Raw genomic sequence first — 20,637 nt, forward strand, 5'->3', positions numbered from 1 at the left:
ATCGTAGGGTAAAAAGAAGCTCTGAAATCCATTGTAGTCATGTTTTTAGGGGCCCATGACTATCTTAGTTCTTTTCTTGAGTTTGGTAGCTAGCCAGGAGCTGGACAAAAATATTGTCTGAAAAGATGTTGTCAGAACAGAAAAGGGGGCTAGAAAGTTGGATTAGGGCAGAGAGTATCTCCCATAGGAAAAAAAAATCTATGAGTAAAATTAACTATGTTACCTCATCCACCTCATACATGAGCCTGTGTACCTTCTAAGTCTCTATTGGTCTTAGCTCACAGTTATGGCCACATCTGGGAACATTGCAGGCTACGCTCTTTTCAAGACTAGTCTTCCTTCAGTGGAAGAGCAGAATGATTCTTCCTCCCTTCAGAGACTTGGGATATGTGTACCCCTATGTTCATAACTTCATTGTTCACAATCACCAAAAAACAGATGATTGGATAAAAAAAGTTATGGGACATATACTCAATGGAGTACTACTCAGCAATAAAAAAGATGATTTTGTATCCTTTGGGATAAAACGAATGGAACTCGAGAATATTGTGTTAGTGAAGTAAGCAAAGAGGTAAAGGACAACTACAGGATGGTTTCACTTCTATGTGGAATTTAAAGAACTGAACACATGATCTTGAAACAAACAAAACGCCAAACCATATTTAGACTGTGGAAAACTATAGAGATTATCTAGCGGTGGGGATAGGGGTGGGCACAGACCTTCCATAGCAGGAAAGGTGTGAAATTATAATCCTATTAATTCATAAACTCATAAATCACTATTAATATAACATGTTGGGGGCAAACAGATTTAATACTTCAATTTCTCTAACTGCCTATAATATACCTCTAAGAATAAATATTTTCTTTTGCCTAAGTTTCACTTCTCTTTTAGAGCGGCTACCTGTACACCCTTTGTTGCTAAGCAGGGTTAATGGCTACAGGTGTGTCAGGAAGTGTTGGGGTCTTCCCCCTGGCACTATCAGAGGGAGTGTTTGTGAGAGAAAGTGTGCAGTGGTCCAGAGGATTTACCCAACAGGAGGGTTCTTTAGCACTGAGCACCCATTCATCTGATAGGAAAGGTACCTAATTAGGAACAGAAGTAATCTTTTTTTTTTCCTTTTTCATCTTCTTTTAAAAAAATTTTATTAATAAAATGGAAATATTGGGAGTCGGGCTGTAGTGCAGTGGGTTAAGCGCAGGTGGCGCAAAGCACAAGGACCGGCATAAGGATCCCGGTTCGAACCCCGGCTCCCCACCTGCAGGGGAGTCGCTTCACAGGCAGTGAAGCAGGTCTGCAGGTGTCTATCTTTCTCTCCTCCTCTCTGTCTTCCCCTCCTCTCTCCATTTCTCTCTGTCCTATCCAACAATGACAACAACAATAATAACTACAACAATAAAACAACAAGGGCAACAAAAGGAAATAAATAAATAAAATAAATATTTAAAAATAAAATAAAATAAAATGGAAATATTGACAAGACTGTAGGATAAGAGGGTTACATTTCCACACAATTCCTATCCCCAGAGCTCCATATCCCCCCGCCTTGATAGCTTCCCTAGTCATTATCCGTCTGGGAGTATGGACCCAGGATCATTGTGGGGTGCAGAAGGTAGAAGGTCTGGCTTCTGTAATTGCTTCTCCACTGAATATGGGTATTGGCAGGTTGATCCATATTCCCATCTTCTCTCTCTCTCTTTCCCTAGTGGGGCAGGGATCTGGGGGAGGTGGGGGCTCTAGGACACATGGTGGGTTGTCTGCCCAAGGAAATCAGGTTGGCATCATGAACATGATGGCTGAAAAAAGAGTTAAGATATAAAGCCAAACAAATTGTTGACTAATCATGAACCTAAAGGCAAGAATATTTCAGATAAAGATTTGAGCTCTCTGTTTTGGAAAAAGTGAGTAGATCTATTTTAGGTAGATTCCAAGTGGCCCATGACTTTACTAGATTTTGCCTGTGCCTGACATCTAATATGTAGGTCTACACAGGTTATTGTCTGGGGAGATGATGTCATAGTTGGAAAAAAGGGCTAGAAAGCTGGATCAGGGAAGAGAGTAGTTCCCAATATGGGGAAATTATATAAATAATATAAATACAGTTATCTGTAATCCCATTGATTTGATCTGGGGCCCATATTCAGCACAGGAGCCTATGTACCCTCTGCATCCCTGTAGGTGTGAGCTCACATTCTATGGTCACAGCTAGGAACATTTCAGGCTGCACTAATTTCAGGACCCATCTTCCTCAGGTAGTAGGTAGAGTATGTTGTTCAACCTCCCTTTGGAGAATGGAACAGTGCCTACCATTTTGATCCACATTGAGGGCAAGGTCCTACAGGAGCCCACAAAGAAGTCCATTATGTTGTTCCTAATGGAGATGACCAGTGACAGTGGTGAAAGGGATCTATTAGAGGTCTAGGCCCATCATGTCTGTGTGGGAATTGCAGGACTCCTTGACAAGGGCCCCAGGTTATGGGGGAGGGGGGGGCTGGTAGAGACTAAAGACTCATCATTACAGTATGCCAGTCTCTTGCCCTTATTCAGCTTTTGTAGTCCTTACTTTGACAAGGTTAGTTTTGGAGTGACTGAGGGACGTGTAATAGGAGGTAGGTGAGGAGGGTATCTAGGTCTAAGTAGAAACGGTTTCCTTAGGTACTTTATGGTTCCCTTTTAGGTCTTTCTACTTGCTTCCTTCATTTATTGACTCACTGCAAATTACTGTGCACTTTTGCTTTAAGGTATATATTTTCCCCTAACGTATGGACATGTACATATGCCCTGTCTCATGAGCCCTGGTCTACATCTAGGTTTTGTTAAGAAGTAAGCTACCCAAAATGGAATTAAGGACTCCTATGAGCTAGGAAAGGTCTGACCAGAGTAATGAAGTTGAAGGGCTGACATTCCACACCTGATGTCTCTGGGCAGTCTGAAGTGCAGCATGCCAAGGTGGTACTGGTTGTATTGAGTAGGCTGAGATCAGCAGATGCAGTGGCAGTTGGTATGAACTGAGAGAAGTATGCAGGAAAGTGAGCCCCACTCTAGAGGTTCCAGGACTGGAAGAAATATGGGCTTTATAGAGAAAGGGGAAGGTTCCTGCTGTCTTAGGGTTTAAGAAGGCAATAGATGGATATTGCTATAATCAAATTATTTGGTATTTGGGTTAACTTTGAAAATCCCATTGTTAGGATTTTCTGTATCATACAAGACCTCACTATAATTTATGTTTTATGCTATTTACATATAGCTGTGTCTTATAAATTAACGCCACCAGTTGCTTCTGTTCTCCTTGGTCTAAGCTTTTAGGAGATTTAATATTTCAAAGAACAAATCATCATTGAAAATGTATTAACAATTTAAGCCCATTGTTAAAATTCAATCTGATTACCAATTTGAAATTTTAAGTGCTTAGATTGAGGGAACATATACTCAGAGCTATGGTCTGTGCATAAAAAAGTTTGAGATATTCAATCCATTTTTCCCCTCTCATATTAATTAAGTAGTTACTTGTGAGGCTCTAAGTTAATATGAGTGTTAATATTAACATCATTCCCACCACAAAAGGTCTGTATGTGTGTCCCCCCCACCTCCAGTGAAGCTGAACATCTACCCTCACCTTCCACCCAGAGTTTTTTTTTTTACTTTGGTGCCCTACTCCAGACTCAGTCAGATTCTGCTTTGAGTTTCCCTTTCTGTTCTTCTTTCTTAACTTCTGTTTATGAGTGGGATCATCCCATACTCGTCTTTGTCTTTCTGACATCTCAATTAACATAATTCCTTCTAGCTCCATCTAAGATGGGTTAGAGAAGGTGGGTTCATTGTTCTTAATAGCTGCGTAGTATTCCATTGTGTAAATACACCACAGCTTTCTCAGTCATTCATCTGTTGCTGGGCACCTGGGTTGCTTCCATGTTTTAGCTATTATGAATTGTGCTGCTACGAACATTGGTATACACATATCTTTTTGGCTGGGTGTTATGGAGTCCTTAGGATATATCCCTAAGAGAGAAATTACTGGGTCATATGGGAGGTCTATTTCTAGCCTTGTGAGGGCTCTGCAGACTGCTCTTCACAGAGGTTGAATCAATTTACATTCCCACCAGCAGTGTAGGAGGGTTCCTTTGTCCCCACAGCCTCTCCAGCATTGGTTGCTACTGTCCTTTTTGATGTATGACATTGTCACAGGGGTGAGGTGGTATCTCATTGTTGTCTTTATTTGCATTTCTCTAACTATCAATGACCTGGAGCAATTTTTCATATATTTGTCTTTGGATCTCTTCAGTAGTGAATATTCTGTTCATATCCTCTGTCCATTTTTGGATGGGATCAATTGCTTTTTTGTTGCTAAGTTTGATGAGCTCTTTATATATTTTGGTTATTAGTCTCTGGTCTGATGTATGGCATGTGAAGATCTTCTCCCATTCTGCGAGGGGTCTCCTTGTTTGGGTAATGATTTATTTTGCTGTGCCGAAGCTCTTCAATTTGATGTAGTCCCATTGGTTTGTTTGTTTGTTTGTTTGTTTTTTAGTTTTCCTTGCAATTGAATTTGTATCATCAAAGATGTCCTTGAGACTTAGGTGGGAAAGTGTTCCACTAATGTTTTCCTCTAAGTACTTGATAGTTTCTGGTCTAACATCCAGGTCCTTGATCCATTTGGAGTTGACTTTTCTTTCTGGTGAGATAATGTGGTTCTGTTTCATTCTCCTGCATGTTTCAACCCAATTTTCCCAACACCATTGGTTGAAGAGAGTCTCCTTTCTCCATTTAATTATTTGGGCCCCTTTATTAAAAATTAGATATCCATAGGCGTGGGGTTTAGTTCTGGGCTTTCAATTTTGAACAGACGTCTTCTAAGGTCCATTGACAATACCAGCTCTGATGCTTCACCAGGACTCACATATCCACGGATTGTTTGTGAGCAAAAGATGGTCTGGGCCCAGGGCAGAAAAGGCCCAGGAAGACAGATGGCTCCTTCCATGCAGGAGCTTTCAGAAGTCAAAGCTACTCTACAACCTCATGGGTTGAGCTTGTTGGCAGCCACGCCTGCCGGCAACCTCACAGAGGAGTTAGGCTTCTGAAAGGAAGGAATTTGATGATCCCAGGGCTTCACCTGTGAGTGACCTCCTCAGTGCCATTCTGTCATTCTTTTTTTTTATATTTATTTTATTTATTTATTCCCTTTTGTTGCCTTTATTGTTTTATTGTTGTAGTTATTATTGTTGTTGGATAGGACAGAGAGAAATGAAGAGAGGAGGGGAAGACAGAGAGGAGGAGAGAAAGATAGACACCTGCAGACCTGCTTCACTGCCTGTGTAGCGACTCCCCTGCAGGTGGGATCCTTATGCCGGTCCTTGTGCTTTGCGCCACCTGCGCTTAACCCACTGCGCTACAGCCCGACTCCCTCTGTCATTCTTTTTATCCTACAGAGAGTAGAAGAAAGAGACATGAAAGGGAGAGACAGATATAGAGAAGAGAAACACCATAGTATCTCTGTACTACCCAAGTAGCTTCCTTGGTTCCAGTCATGGTGCTCCCATGTGGTGTTGGGACTCAAAACTGTGCCTAGCACTCTAGTGGGTGAGCTATCTCACAACCCAGTGAGTTAGATGATCTTAGTCTCTTTGAGGCCTCTGGATAGTGACAGGGGCCATTTGTCCTCGTTTCTCGGGCTCTGGGTTGGCTGGTTCATCTGCTTGCCTTTGCTCAGTGGGTCTCCAGCCTGAAATCTCCATAACCTTCCCCCCCTCATCCCGCAGCAGTGCACACACTGACTGTAAAAGTTTTTAATGGGAAATCTGCCTGTGGGAGTTTCCACTGGTGCCCCCAGCTCTGCAGTCACCTCCCCAGGCGTCTGGTGCTGGTGGGAGAGTGAGGAGGATGCATATACGTTACCATCAGAGCAATGACTTCATGTCTGAGTCTTGCTGCAACATGAAGTCAGCCTGAGAAACAGCCATTTTAGAAAGGGAAATATTTTCCACCCTTCCCGTCTTCTTTTTTTTTTCTTCAGAATTTTGGAGAATTTGCATTTTCTAGCTCTTGAATTTCTCCAGTCTGTAAATGTCTACACACTTTTAGTCTTTATTTTTTGTTTTGCCACCAGGGTTATCGATTGGGCTTGGTGCCTACACACTGATTCCACTGACTTTGGTGGCTCACCATTTCTTCCATTCTTCCATCCTTCCTTCCTTCCATCCATCCTCCCTCCCTTCTTTCCTTCCTTCCTTCCTTCCTTCCTTCCTTCCTTCCTTTTCTTTTCTTTTACAGAGACATAGGGAACTTGAGAGAATAAGACAGAGAGAAAGTGTGTGTGTGGGAGGGGGGGAGAGGCACCTATAACACTGTTTCACTGCTTGTAAAGTTTCTGCCCTGCAAGTAGGGACCCAGGGTTCAAACTTGCATCCTTGTACATGGTAATATATGCGTTATACAGGCTTAACCACTGCTAGGACCTTATAGAATTTTAATTGATTCATTTATGAATTTATTTATTCATTCATTTATTATTTATTACCACCAGGATTATTGTGGGGGCTTGGTACCTGCATGACAAATCAACTATTTCTATCAGAATTTTTTTTTTCCTATTTGATACAGAGAGAAATTGAAAGGGAGATAGAAAGGGAAAGAGAAAGAGAGACACCTGTAGCACTGCTTTACCACTTGAGAAGCTTCCCCACTTAGGTGAAGACCAGGACTTTAAACCTGGGTCCTTGCTCATAGTAATGTGTGTGCCACTACTGCCCCGCCCCTTCTTATACATCTTTTAAAAAGAAATCATCAGAGACCTGCAGTGAAGCCAGGCAGAGATGGAAGTGGGTCCACAGAACTCAAGCCTGGGAAGACCAGCACAATAAGAACAACAGACCTGTTCTGCATTGTCTCTCCTCCTGGCACCATGTGCCAAGAATTCAGGAATCACCTGATCATTCTGGGATCTCTGGATGATGAGGCCCTTGTTAGAATGATTCAACACAGTCTCACTTGATGCAGGGAAAGCCCATTCAGATCATGTGAGCCCAGACCCCGCTTTCTGGTGTGCCTGTGAACCACCCAAGTTTGGGCTGGACCTTTCTGTTGTAGAGAAATCAAGCCATGAACGCTGAAGTTGAGCACAGCACCTGCTCAGAAGGCCCTGGAACCTGATAAGGTGGCAGGTAGCCCTTAGGTGGGTTTTCAGCCATAAGAAAGTAGATGGGGAGCAAAGAAAGGAGCAGACTGGGAAGAAGTGAGGCTGAGAGTTGGAAAAGGTGTGGCTCCTCTCTCTCTCTCTTTCTTTTTTCCTTCCTTCCTTTCTTTCTTTCTTTCTTTCCCTTTCTCTTTCTTTCTTTCATTCCTTCTTTCTTTTTTCCTTTCTTTCACAGCCTCTATGTTGACATTAAGGAAGATGGCCCAGAGCACTAAAAATATAAAATTTCCAGAAAGGAGCTTATGAGTGGAACATGTTTTCAGGGTTGAGAGGAGATGGAACCAGAGCGCACGTATGATGCAATGTTGAGCCAAACAGCTAAATATAAAGTGGCCTCGGCACTGACACACAACCATGCCTGCATCTGAAAGTTCAAGTTAAAACTCTGGTATCAAGGTTCAAAACATGTTGGCCCAACCATGCCTTGCTAGGCATGCAGCCCAGATTCAAGCCTGGAGCACCTCATGGGAGCATCGTGGTAACACCCGGGGGAAGCTCTAGTACTGTGCTCTTTCTATCTATCTGAATGGAAAAAGAGGCAGTCAGTCTGGGTTCAGTCTCTGCTAAGGAAGGAATGAATAAAGGAAGGTGGGAAGGAAAAAAGAATAGAAGGTAGGAAGGAGGAAGGAAGGAAGGAAGGAAGGAAGGAAAGGAGGACAGAAGGAAAAAAGGAAGGAAAAAACTTGGTCCAGTACTGTCTAGAGAGGAACTTAGTCTTTTTTTTAAATTTTTTTTATATTTATTTAATTTATTTATTCCCTTTTGTTGCCCTTGTTGTTTTATTGTTGTAGTTATTATTGTTGTCGTCGTTGTTGGATAAGACAGAGAGAAATGGAGAGAGGAGGGGAAGACAGAGGGGGAGAGAAAGATAGACACCTGCAGACCTGCTTCACCGCCTGTGAAGCGACTCCCCTGCAGGTGGGGAGCCGGGGTTCGAATTGGGATCCTTATGCCAGTCCTCGTGCTTTGCGCCACCTGCGCTTAGCCCGCTGCGCTACAGCCCGACTCCCCGAGAGGAACTTAGTCTTAAAAGGATTCAGTATCATGGAAAAAATTTTTTGTTTTTTGGTTCATGCTTCTTTTCACTTGGTACCTGCCTTCAGGCTCCAGCCTGGGGACCCCGATGGTAGCTAGCCTGCTAAGATGCCTGTAAGAGGTCATGTGCATAGTGACCGTCTGCTCTCTGGGCTGCTGGGAACTCCCCAGGGCTGACCAACATGCCTTCCAACACTTTATTGTTTTTCCAGACGGTTTTCCAGCAGATGTTTTCCGCTCAGGCTGGGAGGCCAGTGACTTGGAAAAAGAGGTCAGGCCGCGTGGAGGTGGTCAGGGGAAGGGACTCTAATTCCTAGGGCTTCCTCACCTGTCCTTTGGCTGCAGAGAGGAGTGGGACTCAAACATTGCCACTTTGGCAAGAAGTGGAAGAGGAGTAAGAGCTAAGAGGCTCTAAAAAGCTGGAGGAAGCACTGGAGATAGGAAGAAAGTGACAGACCAGACCTGGAAACACGAGCATGGGAGAATTCCAGGTCTAGCTGTACCTTAGAAGAATTCAGTTCTGTCTTACTTCCCCCAAAACTCTGATCTTTCTGGACTTTAGAAGGAAAAAAATTTTGGGGGGGTAGGAAGCTCTGGTTTCCAGTTTATACTTTGAGCAAAGGGGCCTTAAGTATTAATTCTGGTTATCTGGGAAGGAAGCAACACTGACACATTTTAAACACAAGCATGCATTTTCCAGAAGGGAGAGGAAAGGACACTGTCCTGGGCCTCCTCTTCCCTGCCTGGTGGCCTGGTTGGCTAAGATTGCCCCGTCCTGCACCAAGGTAATGGTTTTTAGCTCCTGAGGACATTAATGGTCCCCATCAGAATGGCTGTGCCCTGTAACTATTTCTTGGTGGTATCACCCATACTTGTAATTCAGGCTGGGGAGACAGCATAATGGTTATGCAAATAACTTACATGCTTGAGGCTCTGAGCTCTCAGGTTCAGTCCTCAGCACCACCATAAACCAGAGCTGAGCAGTGCTCTGGTAAAAAAAAAAAAAAAAAAAAAAAAAAAAAGAAAAGAAACGGAAAGGGGAGGAGGGTGGAGGGAAGGGGAGGGAGAGAGAAAGAAAGAAAGAAAGAAAAAGAACTTTGAGGAGGGTGGTGAGGCCTGTGTCTGGGGAGGATGCCTCTAGGACTTGGGATACCAGGCTTCAGACACACACCTGCCTACAGAGGTCCCTCACTTGCTGGGGATGAGATGCCCCCTTGTGAACAACTAGCTATAACCCCTCCCACCGTTATGAAGCCAAAGCAACTGAACTGGGCAGACCTCAGAAATGGGTTCACCCACTTCAGCGAGTGGCTAACCGCCCCCTTTCTAACACCCAGGCTTCTGGTGTCTCATTGTCATGTGAGCTAAGCCAGGCCACACTTGTCCTCCCCACCACATCCCTCCCCACCTTTCCCCTGAGACATGAACCTCACTTTCCTGGGGTTTCCCCTCCAGGACCAGGTCACTTTTCCCCACAGTGCTTTTTGTTTTCATTTTCACGAAGAGATAAATGCTTTCCAGAAACTCTCCTGTGGCCTTCTGGAATGAGGCAGATTAAGCCACCAACCCTGTCCCCACACACTATATGGCCCTTCTTTCTTCCCAACGTTGGCACCCCCCCTCCCCTTACTGGGCCTGACAGGCCCCACAGTATCTCTTTCAGGCACAGTCTGAAATCTAGCAGAGGCCATATTTATGGTCTGGGCTGCAGGAAGTGAGATTGGGCCTCACCAGGCAGGACTGGGTTTGGCCTCCAAGGATGTGACAGCCAGTCCCCAACTGGCAGTTCAAACCCAGGGCCACTGGGGGGAGTCTGAGATTTCTCAGGAGTTCCAACGTCCTGGGGTCAGGGGGTTACAAAAGGGAGGAAAAAAAAAACCTTTTTTTTTCTTTTTTCATTTTCCAAAAAAGTTGCATATTGTCTGTCTGTCATAGCCTGAACTCTGGAGAATACTAAGGGATTGCATTTTCCAAATAAATAGTGGCAGCAAGAAAGAATGAAATATACTGTGTGACAAGGAGACCACAGGAAAGGTATCGATCTTGATTCCCATTTTTAATTTAAACCTAATAGAAAACACATTTTGCATTTTGTGGCCTTCCCAACAGCAACCTCAGATGATCGGGCAAAGGTGATGGGCCTGGCAATTAAGCTGGTGAAGGATTATCCCTTCCAGACCCAGGGCTGCCCGGTAAAGGGAAACAGGAGTCCTGACACAGAAAGCCAGGCTTCCCTGGATTCAGTAGACCTCCCCTTCGGCCTGTCCACTTCCTCTTCCCAAGGTTCCCATCAGAGAAAGGACACCCAGACTCAGTGGGTCTGCTCTGCAGGGCAGGGGGCTACTTTAGTGGGCCTAGACAAACACTTAGGCCATTGTCGTCCCCCCCACATCCAGATCTCCCATATGAAGAGCAAGTGTGTGTGTGTGTGTGTGTGTGTGTGTGTGTGTGTGTGTGTGAGAGAGAGAGAGAACAACTGTCATATTATGCTTTTTAGAGCCCAAAGGGCCCCCAGAATACAGTGACACATATATGGCAGCATATACATATATGAAAACCAACAAGCATGTAAATTTCTTAACTGAAGTACACAGACAAAGAAATGAAAAAAAATAATAATAAAGGCACAGGCTGGAGAGGAAGCTCACTGGGTAGTGCTGTGCTTTATGATTCAAGTTGCCCAGACTTGTTTCTCTCTCTCTATGTGTGTGTGTGTGTGTGTGTGTGTGTGTCTGTCTGTCTGTCTGTCTGTCTGTCTGTCTGTCTGTCCGAATAAAAAAGTGGCCAGGGAACTGAGAGAAATCTACATGCTCCAGGCCCTGATTTTTCCAATAACAACAACAACAACAACAACAAGGACAACAACACAACCCAAAGGATCACAAAGTCCCTGCGCCCTTGTCATACAAATGTTCCCAAGTCAAGGAGTTTTATGGCAGCCTCCTCTCCATGTCTCTGGCACCAACCTCCATGCCAGACATCAGCCATCCTGGCTTTAGTTTAGCATGGAAGTCACAAAGGAACAGAAGAAAGTCTTATAGCTAGACCACAATGGGCATCCTGACACCTGGGCTTTCCGGCTGTGTGATCAGGGCAAATCCCTTCATCTCTCTCACTACTGAGTTCTTCATCTGTGGCAGCCAGATTGTATGATCCTGACTTTCCAGAGCTCCTGTGAGGACCAACTAGGGGGAACAGAAAGAGTTCCAAGAGTGACAGCTCCCTTCCTCCCCACTACAGCCTCTTGACTGACAAGATGATTTTGGTGAGGCCCAGCCCTGCACAGAAGGAACCTCCTCCAAATAACTCCTCAGCCCAGGGTGGGATACCAGGCTCCAGGGGGGTAGAACCAGTTCCCTGAAGCAAAGAGTGTCCTGTCCTACTCTCTGTCTGTCTTCAGAGGACTTGGGTAAACAGAACTTAGAGAAGATACAGGAACATTGGTTTCTCAGGTGACAGGCTAGATGCCCCCAGAGCAGCCTCTCCTGGAGGGGAGACAGCCTCTCCTTCTAGGATAAAACTCGAACCATGAACAGTCTTGGGGCAAAATCCTTTTCGGAGGTTACCATGAAATATTTATTTCATGCAGACTTTGTGGAGGTCAAACAGCCCTTTTTCTTGGCTGTCTGGGAGTTTCCTGTGGAATCCACGTGTGCCCGAAGAACGTCCATCACCACAGGGGGAAATTTAATAAATGTGGTTGATCTAAGCTCCGTGCCCCCAGCTCCATCTGCCTAGATGACTCAGGCAGTTTGCTGCTCCATCTCAGTGGTTTTTTTTATTTGCTCCAGCAGTGAGGTTTCAGCCTGAGGGGAGAATGTCGGGGACAGATAGGCAGGCATCCCTGGTCTTCTGCCTCTGATATATATTGTTGGTTTTGAGAATCGAACAATTCAAAACCACCTCAGCCAGTACTTAAATATGGCATGTGTGTGACTCTCCTTTCCTTTTCTTTTCTTTTTTCTTTTTTATATTTATTTATTCCCTTTTCTGTTGCCTTTGTTGTTTTATTGTTGTAGATATTATTGTTGTTGTTGATGTCATCGTCGTTGTTGGATAGGACAGAGAGAAATGGAGAGAGGAGGGGAAGACAGAGAGGGGGAGAGACAGATAGACACCTGCAGACCTGCTTCACCACCTGTGAAGCGACTCCCATGCAGGTGGGAAGCTGGGGGCTCGAACCGGGATCCTTACACTGGTCCTTGCACTTTGTGTCACCTGTGCTTTACTCGCTACGCTACCGCCCAACTCCTGTGACTCTCCTTTCTAACATGGTCTCTGCCTCCCCAATTTGGGGTAGAGGGTCTTAGTGTCACTTCCCTTCCCCACCTTCACCCCCACCCCCCCATTGTTAACTGGAACTATTTCAGAGCCAAAAGTAGCTGTCACCCAAGCCAGAAGTCATAGGTTCTGTGTAATCAGATGGTTTTTATATAATTCTCTCTCAAGGTGGGGAGGGAGGCTAGTAGATTGGCACAAAGGGGACAGATCTTAAAGGATGGCATTAGGGTTTTACTTATGTGTTTGCTGTACCGGGAATTGAACCCAGGGCCTCAGGCATGCTCTTTGTCCACTGGAGAAAACTAGACTGTGAGCATTGAGCTTCATGAAGCCCATGCCAACTTCCACTGATGCACACTGGATATGGATAGACTGTCACAAAGCAATGTCACTTTCATATAAATCAAAAAGACACCTCCTCTCCCCTAGTCTGGCCTGGGCAGGCAGACGTTTTCTTTGAGGCACTAGACCAAACGCCCACAGCTGGGTGAGGCAGTGGCTCGCTCCCACGTGCCTTCCAGGACTGAGGACTAAAAATAGGCATGTCTGACAGCCTGCTCCCTGTTCCAGGCCCTGGCACCCCAGTCAGCCCACTCGGCCATGGGGAGTGGGGAAAAATGATTTAGTAAGACATTCTTGGCCTCACACACCTTGGCCAAGTGTGCCATTTTCTTTTGTGAAATCAGAATCCAGCTTTGGTCTTAGTGGTCCTGGAGCACATCCCCAGAAAAAAAATTTAGAGGAGAATCACAAAAATGCCTACATTTGACTAAATTCTTAAGCTATTTTTACTAGAGAATTATATTATTTTTTAAAAACAAAATCTCTTGAATTCTTTTGAAACCAAGGAACCCGTTCAGTTTTAGAAAAGAAGAAAGAATGCCTTTTACATGTACCCACAACTTAGTTATCATCCCTTTAAAAATGCCTGGGCTGATGTCTGGTATAAGTCTCTTCCTCTGAAAGTTTGACTTTGGATGCTTAGATATTTGGGCATCTTGAGATGACAGAAAGTTTAGTGCATGGCACCTCAGATCTCAAGACATGGACAAAGGGAGGCTGGAATTACTACTGGAAGCTCTACCATCCCCTCCCCTAAGGCCCCTACACTAAGTATAACTAGCTAAACTCCTTAGAGACAGAGAAATTGACACAGAAGGGGAAGATATAGAGGGAGAAAGAGAAACACCTGTAGCCAGGACTACACTCCTGAGGCATCCCAGCTGCACGTGAGGACTGGGTGCTTGAACCTGAGTCCTTGTGCATGGTAACAATGTGCAGTCAGGTGTGCCACTGCCCAATTCCAAATGCAGTTAGGTTATCATGGCAGGAAGAAATTGTACTGTCTCCTCTGCCAGGTGAGGCTGCCTACCAGATACAGACAAAAAGTCAGGTCAACTCTGAATCTTGGAGCAAACAGAACCAAACTAAAGAGTCTGGACTGAGCCTGCAAAACCTGAACTATTTACTGACTGGTCTTCATAGAAGAAATCTTGTCAGTCCCACTGAAGTCCGGCTCCTTCATTTTCCTAATGAAGAAACTGAGGTCTAGACATTCAGTGTCACAGGAGAGTTAGTGACAGAACCAGGATAGACTCTGGTTTCCTTTTTGTTTTCTTTTTCATTTTTATTTTTTTTTGCATTATAATGTTGCCTTTTTTATTTGTGATTTATTTATTTATTCCCTTTCGTTGCCCTTTTTTATTGTTGTAATTATTATTGTGTTGTTATTGATGTCATCATTGTTGGATAGGACATAGAGAAATGGAGAGGGGAGGGGAAGACAGAGAGGGGGAGAGAAAGACAGACACCTCTAGACCTGCTTCACCACTTGTGAAGCGACTCCCTTGCTGGTGTGGAGCTGGAGCTCGAACCAAGATCCTTATGCTGGTCCTTGGACTTTTTTACCACCTGTGCTTACCCTGCTGCGCTACCGTCCAACTCCCTATTTGTGATTATTTGTTAAAGTTTTACTTTAATAAGATATAGATAAATAAATATACCAGAGAACTGCTTAGCTCTAGCTTATGGTGGTGGGGGGGATTGAACCTGGGACCTTAGAGCCTCAGGCATGAGTCTTTTGTATAAATCTTATGCCATCTCCCCAGTTTGATTTCTGACTCTATTTTTTATCATGGTTTTTATTTTTTGTTAAAGGGGTTCATGTTTTTTACTAACTTTCAGAGAACTAACTTTTATTTTATTTTAATATTTTAAAAATATTTATTTCTTTTGTTGCCCTTGTTTTATTGTTGTAGTTATTATGTCATTGTTATTGGATAGGACAGAGAGAAATGAAGAAAGGAGGAAGACAGGGGAAGAGAAAGATAGACACCTGCAGACCTGCTTCACCGCCTGTGAAGCGACACCCCTGCAGGTGGTGAGCCGGGGCTTGAACCAGGACCTTACACCGGTCCTTGCATTTCACGCCACATGTGCTTAACCCGCTGTGCTACCACCTGACTCCCCTATAACTTTTGTTTTTATTGAACTTTTATATCATCTCTTTGGCTTTTATTTCCTTGATTTCTACCCTCGTTTTTTATTATTTCACTTCTACTGATTTGGGGGTCTGTCACTCCTTTTCTAGTTTCTTCTGTTGTAATGTCCGATTGTTTATTTGAGATCTTTCTTTCTGTCTCTTCCCCCCACTACTCCCTGGTTCTCATACTCAGTCCTGGGTTCTTTCTAGGACCTGGTGTGGCCCCCAGAACTTTAGAACTGTAAGCTCTGGTTCCACTCCTAAGTGTTCTCTGTCAGCTTCTGATGATAACCCAGGAGACAGTCATGATCCCCTGAGACAGATCACTGTGACTTCTCTTTCCCCAGCAGTCACCAGTCCATCTTCTCTTCTGCCTTCTTCTCACTTCAATCCATATTTTGTGTCTCAGGAGGATGTGTTTGCTATAACCTGCTTTTGCTTTTCCTTCCAGGTTCACTGTTGGCCTATAACACGACCTCTCATACAGAGCAATCCTCACGGCTGAATGTCAAAGAAGGTGAGTGATTTTTTTTCCCCCATGAACCTAGAAATTTCTCCAATGCCAGATTTGGCATAGTTCTGTGCTATTGAGACTGAGGTTGGAAAACTCAGGTCTGTGCATCAACTCTCTGGTCCCATTGCTGTTTTCCCCTATAACCTTATGAGACAAAATGCCAAAGTTTATCCTAATTATGCCACCAGTTGCAAAAATGCAACAGTTTTAAAATGTCATATAATAATATAATAAAGATAGGACTTGAGGCTATTACCCCATGAAAGAAAATGTTTTGGTCTTAGAGTGTTCACGATGCTATTTCTAACACCCAAAACTGGACTTTTTAATTTTTTAAAGATTAAAAAAAATTTATTTATTTATTCCCTTTTGTTGCCCTTGTTGTTTTATTATTATAGTTGTTATTGTTGTTGTTATGGATGTCATCGTTGTTGGATAGGACAGAGAGAAAAGGAGAGAGGGGAAGACAGAGAGAGGGAGAGAAAGATAGACACCTGCAGACCTGCTTTACCACCTGTGAAGCGACTCCCCTGCAGGTGGGGAGCCAGGGGCTTGAACCAGGATCCTTATGTCAGTCCTTGAGCTTTGTGCCACATGCGCTTAACCAACTGTGCTACCACCCAACTCCCTAGAACTGGACTTTTTATTGTTGACTGTAAAACATTAATCCCACAATAAGGGAAAAAATAAAACTGCACTTTTTCCTCTGTCAAAGATAATGATATGGAGAGTTCAAGTGTTTTTTTTTTTTTTTTTTTTTTTTCACAATTCCACATTTTAAAGCTTCCCCAACCCACCTTAACAAATTTTAGTAACGCCAATTCATTTTTAAAGTGGTCATTTGGGGATGTGGTCTAGTTGGTTTGGTCTGACTGAGGGAGAAAGAAAACAGACTCTTAGTCGATGATTGTGGCCAGGAGGATTTCAGCAAACATTAGGAGAGCATTTCACCTCCTATGTATGTATGAAGCCTCTTAATATATGAAACAACACTGTGAAGATCTATGGCTCCAGACACTGTGGTACATGCCAGCCATTTAAACACGTGGAGAACTGATGGTACTGTTGCTGGAGGGCTGGCCCTGGATCCGAGAGGGAGAACTCAGGACCAGTTCCCCCAGCTCTTGTGGGTTCATTCACAGATATCCCTTTGCAAGAATCACACACACACACACACACACACACACACACACACACACACACACACACACACGAACTCTGTGGATCCAGATGTGCAAACTTTATTTCAAAGAAGTGGGGTAGACAGTGTGCAGGAACAGATTGAAAGAGAAAATAGGTCATGTATAGAACACATGAGGACCATGGAAAGAAGGGCCCCATCTGGCTTCTTTTTCTTATTCTATCCTCAGTTGGATATCCTAATCTGACCTGGATTCAATTTTTCATTGGTGTTGACATTAGCTGCCTTTTCTGTTGGACTTCTGTTTTCCAGGTGTGGTTACCTTTCTAAAGCCCCTCTCATAGTCAACGGTGCTTCTGGGTGCTGTCTTAAAACTCTTCTCCCCTCAAAAGATAGACAAGAAAAAGCAAGATGGCCATCATCTCAGATAGTCCTGGCTAACTGGGTTCAAAGCCTTCTAGCCCTCATTTTCCCCTTATAGTACCCTGTTTGAGAGAAAAAAAAAAAAGAACAAGTAATTAGAAAAATTTTTGTGAAAAAAAAACCCCAAAGTTAAAGAAATTTTTCATGAGGCAGGGAGCATGGTACGTATTCTCTCTTCCTATAAACTCTCCTTTGTTGCTTTGTTCCTCTGGTTCACATCTGTCAAAACGTAGAAAAAAAAGGCATAAGCTGTATGTTGTACTCATTGGTGTTATAACACCCCAGAGAAACATCCTGCTGGTCCAAGGCAAGAGGCTTGGAGAACATGTTGTTCCAGATTATTTTATTTATTTATTTTCCCCTTTGTTACCCTTGTTGTCTTTTTATTGTTGTTGTTATTGATGTCATTGTTAGATAGGACAGAGAGGAATGGAGAGAGAGGAGGGGATGACAGAGAGGGGGAGAGAAAGACAGACACCTGCAGACCTGCTTCACCGTCTGTGAAGCGACTCCCCTGCAGGTGGGGAGCTGGGGGCTCGAACTGGGATCCTTAGGCCGGTCCCTGCGCTTTGTGCCACGTTCGCTTAACCCGCTGCGCTACTGCCCCACTCCCCTGTTCCAGATTCTTATGGGCTGTGGAGGAAACAGAGACAGAAGCGAAGGTCATGGAGGACAACATAGAATCTGAGTGTGTTGGCCAGTCACATCTTTGAGAGAAGGAAGGAGGTAATAAGGAAGGAAGGAAGGAAGGAAGGAAGGAAGGAAGGAAGGAAGGAAGGAAGGAAGGAGGAATGAGTGAAGGAGGAAGGAAGGGAGGGAGGGAGGGAGGGAGGGAGGGAGGGAGGGAGGAATAAAGGAAGGAAGGAAGGAAGGGAAGAAGGAAGGAACAGAACGTTGTGTTTCCTTTTAACAGTTTATAATCAGGCAATGACCAAAAAGCTTAGGGGAGGGAATGTACAACATCATGAGCTGCTTTTAAAGCATTAAGTTTTCACTGGCTTATGTCTTCTCTACCCTACCTGGGGTCATCCCTGTTTATGTAATATTTCCCCATATTAACTTATCTTACAGCCCAAGCCACACTGTGGATGTCTATAAAAGAGAAACTGTATTAGGAGGGCAAACACAGTACATTGGTGGACCAGGTACCTCTGACTTGGTAAACTCCTTCCTGTTAGCACCTCCATTTTCAGACAAATGAAGAGGTGAAAGGAAATCAGTCAGGGTCAAATCTGGGTTCTTGGCTACGAAGGCACAGTGGCTCTGCTTTCATTAAGGACCACTCTGGGGGTGGGGGTGGGGGTAGATAGCATAATGGTTATGCAAAGAGACTCATGCCTGAGACTCCCAGGTTCAATTTCCCACACCACCATAAACCAGAGCTGAACAGTGCTCTGGAGAAAAATAAATAAATGTAACAACCACTCTGCTTTGAGCTAGTTTACTTTTTTTCCCCATTGTATTTATTTTATTTTAATGAGATAGAGATGCAGAGAAAAAGACCAGAGCACCGCTCAGCTCTGGTTTATAGCAGTGATGCTGGGAATAGAACCTGGGGCCTCTGAACCTCAAGCATGAGGGTTTTTTTTTCTTTGTTTGTTTGTTTTGCAGAACTATCATGCTGTCTCCCCAGCCTGAGCTAGCTTACTTTTCAAATTCATTTAATTTGAAGCTAGGGATCCACTCCTTGAAGGGAGAGAAGAAGTGAAAGAAGAAGGAGGGAGGTAATAAGGAAGGAAGGAGGAATGAGTGAAGGAGGAAGGAAGGGAGGGAGGGAGGGAGGAAGGAAAGAAGGAAGGAAGAAAAGACTGAAGGAAGGGAGGGAGGGAGGAAGGGAAGGGAAGAAGGGAAAGAGAGAGGGAAGGAAATAAAGTTCCTTCTGCTTTAGGGACTGAAGTTTGCTGACAAAACCAAAATGAAACAGTGAACCCTGGGGCAGAGTCATGGAGAGAGTGTCTGGTATTGGATCTGAAGCACAGATTTCCATTTAGCAGCTGGCTGGGGGGAGTCGAGCAGCGAGCAGCATTGGTAGCCGGTTCATTTCTCCTCTGGGCACTTAGCTTTCCCCACTCCTCTACCTGACCACACTCCCTACTCGGGGCCCTTTGTGTGCTGCACCTGCATTTGCTGCTCCCCTGGGCTCCTTCAGCTCATTGCAGGAGCAGCTCGCCCCTGCTGGGTAGCAACCCCGCTTCTGAAATGAATTAACTGCAGTATCCAGGCAAACACACGCTGCCCGGACCTCATTCAGGTGGTGCTGGCCATTTATCTCCCAGCGTTGGCCTTGGCCTCTAGAGCTGATTAAGCCTGCGCTTTGCAGGTGCATCTTTTGTCTCAGTAATGCTCTCCACTTGAGCTGTCTTGCTGTTCTTCGCAGCCTCCCCCCTTGTGAGGTGGTCCGAATCTGTCTGAACAGCCCATCTTGCCACAAAACAGAGTACATTAGCAAGACAAAGCTGGCTCCCTCCCTGCTTCCCCCCTCCCTATCTTTCTTTTCTCTAACAGCTATCTTTATTTCTTTAAAATATTAAATGAGGAAATAAAGAGGTGACATCATGCAGCCTTGGCTCCCTTCTGTTTGAATAAGACAGAGATAGAGACTGTAAGAACCCCTAACAAACCCAGAGTCCACTGAGAGCACCAAAGCTGTGTGTGTGTGTGTGTGTGTGTGTGTGTGTGTGTGTGTGTGTGTGTGTGTGTACACATCCAGGCATTTCTGCCTGTATGTCTGCGTGTTTGTGTGTGTGTGTGTATGGGGGGGAGGTACACACGTGCCCGCACTTTACAAAGGGCAGGTGCTGACATTAAGCACAAAGAAGCTGAGGAGATGGTGCCTTCAATGCCTCTCCTATACACTCATCAAATAAGAGATTGCCTTTTTTATTGAGAGAGAGAGAGAGAGAGAGAGAGAGAGGCCTTACCACCCTTCCAGCTTGTCTCTTAAAAATAATTGCAATCTCTGAGGGCAATTTGTCTCCAGGAAGTAGGACTCAATCTTACCAGTTAATCAATCTACAATTGTCTTTAAGCCCCTGTAACTATCCTACAGTGGTGACCGGGGACCTGGTTAGGTTAGTGGTATCCTGTCAAATAATCAAGAGTAAGGCATTTGGAAAAGCACATTCTCATGTTTCTTCTCTGATTCTGAGCCTGGAGATATCCTGGGAGTAGGTATGACCTTGTCCATTTCACAGTGTGGGGCTCAGTGACAGTGAGGGGTTCACTGGGGGTGCAGGGGTGGGAGGGCACACAGCCATTCAACAGCAGAGCAAGGACTCAGCTGGGGTTGTAGGACTCAGGGTCCCTTTTTCAGGTTGTTCCACAGACAAGCACAGCTTCTCTCTTCTAGCTGCCTTTTCTTGGTGACCAGCTCTGTCAAAGGGCTGGGCCATAGCACAACCAGTAAAGCACACAAGCTGCTATGTGTGAGGAGCCAGGTTCAAGTCCCAGGCCCCCACCTACTGGGGAAAGCTTTATAAGTGGCGGAGCAGGTTGCAGGTGCCTCTCTCTCTATCTCTCCATCCTCTCTCAATTTCTGTCTTTATTAAATAAAATATAAGGAACAAAAGGA

The 20,637-nt window shown here is 44.6% G+C and overlaps 1 protein-coding gene across 4 annotated transcripts in view; it reads left to right on the forward strand.

Annotated features, from left to right (window-relative positions):
• FLI1 (Fli-1 proto-oncogene, ETS transcription factor) overlaps window positions 1-20,637 on the forward strand; it is a 157,557-nt gene that overhangs the window by 100,546 nt on the left and 36,374 nt on the right. For all 4 annotated transcript variants that reach the window (XM_060180171.1, XM_060180170.1, XM_060180172.1 and 1 more), the window contains exon 5: window positions 15,440-15,505. In XM_060180171.1, the coding sequence (XP_060036154.1) occupies window positions 15,440-15,505 (66 nt within the window). The remainder of the gene's footprint in view (window positions 1-15,439; window positions 15,506-20,637) is intronic.

Source organism: Erinaceus europaeus, chromosome 20 (assembly GCF_950295315.1).
Source record: "Erinaceus europaeus chromosome 20, mEriEur2.1, whole genome shotgun sequence".
Taxonomy (NCBI): domain Eukaryota; kingdom Metazoa; phylum Chordata; class Mammalia; order Eulipotyphla; family Erinaceidae; genus Erinaceus; species Erinaceus europaeus.